Source organism: Buceros rhinoceros, unplaced genomic scaffold (genome assembly GCF_000710305.1).
Source record: "Buceros rhinoceros silvestris isolate BGI_N320 unplaced genomic scaffold, ASM71030v1 scaffold24855, whole genome shotgun sequence".
Classification (NCBI taxonomy): Eukaryota; Metazoa; Chordata; class Aves; order Bucerotiformes; family Bucerotidae; genus Buceros; species Buceros rhinoceros.
Genome location: NW_010412776.1, coordinates 23,789 through 30,104, shown reverse-complemented (window position 1 = coordinate 30,104; position 6,316 = coordinate 23,789). Strand labels below are relative to the sequence as shown.

At 54.4% G+C, this 6,316-nt stretch overlaps 1 protein-coding gene across 1 annotated transcript in view; it reads left to right on the top strand.

Moving 5' to 3' along the window:
- DNAH1 (dynein, axonemal, heavy chain 1) overlaps positions 1–6,316 on the top strand; it is a 71,060-nt gene that overhangs the window by 55,925 nt on the left and 8,819 nt on the right. Inside the window, exons 55-61 of the mRNA XM_010136526.1 lie at positions 2,148–2,339; positions 2,772–2,939; positions 3,551–3,742; positions 4,155–4,286; positions 4,527–4,652; positions 5,104–5,223; positions 6,132–6,281. Of these exons, the coding sequence (XP_010134828.1) occupies positions 2,148–2,339; positions 2,772–2,939; positions 3,551–3,742; positions 4,155–4,286; positions 4,527–4,652; positions 5,104–5,223; positions 6,132–6,281 (1,080 nt within the window). The remainder of the gene's footprint in view (positions 1–2,147; positions 2,340–2,771; positions 2,940–3,550; positions 3,743–4,154; positions 4,287–4,526; positions 4,653–5,103; positions 5,224–6,131; positions 6,282–6,316) is intronic.

Below are 6,316 nucleotides of genomic sequence, written 5' to 3'. Positions count from 1 at the left end.
CAGCTCCAGGCGGCTGTGCTGGCCGGCCAGCCACACAGCTGCCTCCTCCTGCCTCCCAGCAATGTCCTGCAGATGGGCAGCTTGCAGGCTGAGCCACCTCTGCAGGACAGGCAGGCGAGAGAAGCAGGCCTCTGCCTTCAGCAGGGGTGGCAGCTGATGGGCCAGGGTGTGCGTGATGTCGCAGCGCAGGGCGTGAAGCTGCTTCTGAAGTGTGGCAGCCTGACTCTGGAGCTCTGCCTCAGCTGCTTGCTGAGCAGGGGGAAGGCAAGACAAGCTGGTGTCAGGGTGTGCTGCTAGTGCTGCCTGGCTCTGCCACCCGCTCCTGACATGTCAGCTGTGCTCCAGCGTTCAACAGGAGGGACTCCCTGCAGCATGGGCAGACCCTGCTGCAAAGGATGATGTAGGAAAGGGAGCACTGGCCCTACCTGGTTCTCCTCGAGAGCTTCCAAAGTCCTCTGGGCCCACTCCAGTGCAGTACAGTAGCCTTCCACTTTTGCTGACATGACGATAACCTCCCTCTGGGCACAGATATGTGCCTTCTCCATTTGGCTCAGTTCCTTCCAGTAGCTGTCTTTGTCCTCCAGTAGCTCACTTCTGTCAGTCCTAAGGCTTTTTGGCTTCATTGTTTGCTTGGCCTCCATTCTCTCTGTGGCTTCCTGGCTGCCATCTCTCTCCTCATCATCCGCTGTACTCAACAACTCTCCTCCATTCTTCCCCTCCACCGGAAGCTCTGCCCTTGAGCCTTGACCCAGTATTCCCTGACTTGCTGGTTCCACCTTCTGTGGTGTCTTTGCACACTCTTGATATGGAGCTCTTCTTCCTTCTGGTATTTCCCAGCCTGAGTCCGTCTGTGTTCCATCCTCCAGCCTTTCCTTCAGGCTGCTCTTCCCTTGTGCACTTGCTCCCTGAGCATCTGGAGCCTGGACACTCCCTGGTAGGTCCTGCTGGATGAGCCTCTCAAACGCATGAGTGGCCTTTTGTTCTAGCTCCATGTAAGGGCCAAGATCCATCTCACACAGCAGTACTGGTGGCCGGCCTTTCCCCATGGTCTTATACCACTGTGCCAGCTGCTTTACATCTTTACTGATCTGGTTCAGGACAGCACTGGTTTGGAAGATCTCCACCTCCAGATTTATTTGAGCCTTTCTCAAGTCCTGCTTCATCACTTTCTCCTCCTTCTCCAAACACTTCAGCTGTTGCTGTAGGTTGGCTACCCAAACCTGAAGCTTGTTGTGCCGCCAGAGCTGACGGTCACGATAGTCCTTCAGCTCCCAAAGCTCCTGCTGCAGGGCTTCTAGAGAGGGATCCTCATCCTTTGGTATTACACTTGGGAGCTGGCAGCACACCTGCAGTGCCTGCTCGAGGGCATCGCCTTCCAGAATGGGCTTGCCTGCAGCCAGCAGGGCATCATAGGCCTCCACCTCAGCTGGGCTCAGCACATTCTCCTCACTCACTGTGCTGCAGAACCACTCAAGGAACTGCTTTGTCTGAGGACAGTCAAAGAGCCAGTCAAAGTCCTTCTCACAGAGAGCATCTGCATGCGGGTAGATCAGCCTCAGCGTTGCCACAAACTCTGCCCCTCTGTTGACTGTCTCCAGTGGGAAGGTCTGGGAGTATCTTGAGCTGAACATGGTAAGGATGGTCAACGCTAGAAGGGAAAAAGCAAGAGTCATTCTTAAGGGTCCTAACACTCACAGCCATCTCAGGGGTGCCACAGCAGCACTCCTGGCTGACTGCTTGAGGAGAGACTCAAGCAGTTTCTCCACAAGTTCTGCAGACCAGCTCTCAGGGAGCAGCATTGCATAGTATGGCACAAGACAAATGACAGCCCATAGAGCAAGGAAGAAAGCCGGCCCCTGCCCTCCTCCCCAGGGGCATACAGCTCTGGCTCCTTTGCAAAGACATCTTCAGCCTGTAAGATATACCTATGAGAGCATCAGGAAAGGCTTTTTCAGGCTACCTATAATTTGCTCCATGCCCTTTCTGATAACCAGCTTTCCCTGCAAATACCTCCGTCCTTCCTCCTGTGCATTGCGTCCTCTAAACACCTTGCCTCTGGTCCCAGTCTGCCTCGGGCCAGTTGAGAGATGAGCACCCCATGGCACTGAGAACCAGGCCGACCCACTGTTTGCATTTGTGTTTTGAAGGTACGAGCAATGCAGCGACCGCCCCTCGGTGTGAAGATGGTGATTGAAGCCGTCTGCATCATGAAGGGAGTCAAACCCAAAAGGGTGGCAGGACAAAAGCTAGGCTCCAAGGTGGATGACTACTGGGAGCCAGGCAGGGGCCTTCTCCAGGACCCAGGGAAGTTCCTGGACAGCCTGTTTAAGTATGATAAGGTAAGTGATGGCAGAAGGAGACTGTGACCAGGGATCAGGTGTTGCCTCACAGAGATCATTCTCACAGCAGTGAGGCTTAAAGTTCCTTGTGGGCAGCACCCTTCAGCAGCAGAGGATGAGGATGTATTTGGCCCGGAAGCCCTTGTGTCAGCTGGCTGCACTTCATTGCCTTGTGGGACCCAGGCACACAGGTCTTCCTCTTCTGTCTCTCAGCTCTCTGCATGATGCAAGTGGTGTGGGAAGGGATTTATCCAATCCCACAGCTGTGCCTCGCAAGTCTCACTGTGCAGCACTTTGATTCCTCTCCCCCCGGTATGATGCCTAAACCACTGTGCCAGGTCCTGGCACTGGGGGAAGCCCTTTGAGACCTTTCTCAGTCAGATCTCTAGCACTCTCATCACAGATTTCTTTCCATCCCATGATTCCTTGCAGGACAATATTGCGGACAGTGTGATCAGGGCCATCCAGCCCTACATTGACAGTGAGGAGTTCCAGCCAGCTGCCATCGCCAAGGTCTCCAAAGCTTGCACTTCCATCTGCCAGTGGGTGCGCGCCATGCACAAGTACCACTTCGTGGCCAAGGTCGTGGAGCCCAAGCGGGTAAGAGGCAGTGTGACCCCGTTGCTCTAGGTGTTAGGCAACCCAGTACTGGCAGCCCCCTTCTACAGGAAACGCCGAGTCACCATGTTCTGCAGGTTAGCACTTAATGCTGAGACCAAGCCTGAGCAGAGACAAAGCCTCAAAACACGTTAATGTAACAAACGACAAGAAATTAGCCTAGAATATGCTCCGAGTGCCGAGTTCCTGGCTCAGCAGAAACTGTACTTACAGAAACATTCCCACATCTCACAGTGTTTCAGCCTTAACCCTCTCCAAGCCTAGCTACTGCATTATTGTTATTCTGGGGCACGCAGAGGAACCTTTCCTCCTGTTCACCAGTGGGCCACATCCTCAGCCTGCGTAAGCTGGCACAGGCTTTTGGCTTTTTGGAGCTATGCAGAAATGCCCTCCTCATCCCTGCTTGTATTCCTGGGCTTGCAGAACATCCCCCTGGAGTTAGACACATCAACCTTTGTCACGCAGGGAAGGGTCTCAGTATCAGCTAGTGCTTTTATGGAAAGCCAGTTCTTGCTACAGTCTCTGCCTCTTTTTATGCCCAGTATACTCATTGTTTCCCAACATTCCCCCCGGTTCCTTGTGTATCTCCCCAGCGAGCTTGGCAGGAGGCAGACGAGGACCTGCGTGCCACTCAGCAGGTCCTTGAGGAAGCTAAGGCGTGCCTGAGGGAGGTTGAAGATGGCATGGCTACACTGCAAGCCAAGTACAAGACCTGCATAGCCAAGAAGGAGGAGTTGGAGATGAAGTGCGAGCAGTGTCAGCAGAGACTGGGCCGTGCCGATACGGTAAGGGACAGGGCTGGGTTCTGCCTGCTCACATGAGACAACCTGATTTTAGGTCAAGCAGCGCAGGGGTGCAAATGTCTACATGCCTGCAACTCATAGCAATCTTATGGTTAATCTGCCTGACCAGACCACAGCAGCACAACAGGACCGGGGAAGCTAAGCTAGCCAGGCACTGGCATGAAAAGCTGCTGTCCTCCTATGCACAGCTTGTTCAGCCAGCAACAGGTCTCCAGGACAGCTGAGAGCAGCCCAGTAATCCAGGATTAAGCGGTGAAAGCTGGGGACAGAACTAGGGATATGGCAGGGGCCATCCTGCAACCAAAGACACCTGCAGCATTATCCAGAGAGCAGCAGGTCCAGGACACAAGGTGAGGCTGCCCAGCAGCTCTCACCTGTGCAACTTATCCCACAGCTCATAAACAGCCTGGCTAATGAGAAGATGCGCTGGCAGGACACTGTGGAGAACCTGGATTACAAGATCAGCAACATCACTGGGGACATGCTGGTTGCAGCTGGCTTCGTGGCCTACCTGGGCCCCTTCACAGTAAGTGTGCAGTGCTCCCTGCGAGGGGCTCCGCTAGCTGCTCTGCTCTCCTGGCCTCTTGTTGGCCAGATCCACTGCAAGAAAGGAATAGGGCAGAACGGGGCAAGATCCCTCCTGGATCTCTCTGTTTGTGCCACACACCACACAGGGTCCAGTGTGAATGGGAACAGGAGTGTGTAAATGCTCACAGCAGATCAGCTACAGCTAAAAGGCAGGCTATGACGGTTCTTCTCGTGGCAGGGACACTACCGAGCAGCACTGTGCAAGGAGTGGCTGAGGCAGCTGTCGGAAAACAACATTCCTCACACCAAGGAGCCAAACCTGGTCAGCACTCTTGGAGACCCTGTGAAAATCCGCTCCTGGCAGGCAAGTTGCAGAAAAACTCAACTTAAGCTGAAGGTGCCTCAGGCAAAGGCTAAAACACTCAGCTCACCACTCACTAGGATCAGCTGTATCAAAGCACTCAACAACCATCAAGCACCTCCACACTGCAGAGCTGGAATTGCTGCCAGAGCTCCTTGTACAACGAGCAGGAGAGGAGCTGGCAACATCCAGGGCAGCAGCCTTAACCTGGAAGGCTTCTCCTTTAAAAACCACAGAGTCAGAGCCAAGCTGGCACTTAGAGCCACTAGCTGTAGCTGAACTGCCAGCACAGCTCTGTCCACAGCGCAGCTGCTTCAGGCAAAGCTGCAGCACTGGGCTCAGCTGCTAGAGGTACCTTCACCACCACCCCCTACCCACCACACAGGGGCCAGGGCAGCAAAGGCTTCTCTCTGGTCAGCCGGGTTGTTCCAAACAGCTTTTTCTACCCCATTAGATTGCCGGTTTACCCAACGACACCCTGTCTGTGGAGAACGGAGTAATAACACAATTCTCCCAGCGCTGGACTCACTACATAGATCCCCAAGGACAAGCAAACAAGTGGATCAAGAATCTGGTAAGAACTGTGGGGAGGAAAGCCAGGTCTGCTAGGTAGGGGAAGCAGCTTTCTGTTAGGAACTGTGCAAAGCAGCCTCAGCCTTTGGGCTTCAGAGCTGCAAGACCCCCACACTGTCCCAGACCCAGCTTACCCAGCACCACACAGGCTCCACATCCATGTTCATCCCAGACAGACTTCCCTGCTTGGGGACATTTTTTTTTGTGGGCTTCAGAGCTGCAAGGCCCCCACACGGTCCCAGACCCAGCTTACCCAGCACCACACAGGCTCCACATCCATGTTCATCCCAGACAGATTTCCCTGCTTGGGGACATCAGCACAGGGCAGAAGGGGCCCTGCTGTAAGCGAGTGAGGCATCAGCTTCCCACTCTGGCTCTCCACTAGCATTCTGGAGTCTTACCTCCTTCTCCACACCCTCAAACACACCAAACAACACCGGCATCTCCCATGGCAGCCTTTAGGGTCCTTACGACAGACAGAATCAGGGTAGCATTACCTGGCTAGCAAGCAGAGCGCTCAAGACACAGACCACCACCTCTTTCTCTCTAGAGAGGATCCCACTGCCCTTTTGAAGGATCAGGTGGAAGGCTCAGGCAGCTGCCTCTGTTTTGCTCCCCAAGAGCTTTTCCCACCCACCTGCTCTGACTTTGCAGGCAGACGAGCTCTGAGTTACCAGTGTAGGGCTCTGCAGCATACAGCTCTTTGAAGGAGGTTCTCCCCGTTCTCCCCCTTTCCTGCTGCCTCAGTGGGCTGTCTCTAGCACCGGGTGACAGACACAACCTGCTAAAAGAGCCATTAACTAGCCAAGCAAGAAAAGAGATTATTTCTGCTGCTCTGGGGAGCTAAACCAGACCAGCAAAGGTGGGCAGGACACCACAGGGACCTTGCCCTCCCCTGCTGCTTTTCAGGAGAAGGTGAACAGACTAGAGGTGGCCAAGCTGAGTGACCGGGACTTCCTCTCCAGTCTGGAAAATGCCATTACCTTCGGGAAGCCCTTCCTGCTGGAGAATGTCGGCGAGGAGCTGGATCCAGCCCTCGAGGCTGTCCTGCTGACACAGGTCTTATGTCTCGCCTTGGCCACTAGGGCGCTTCG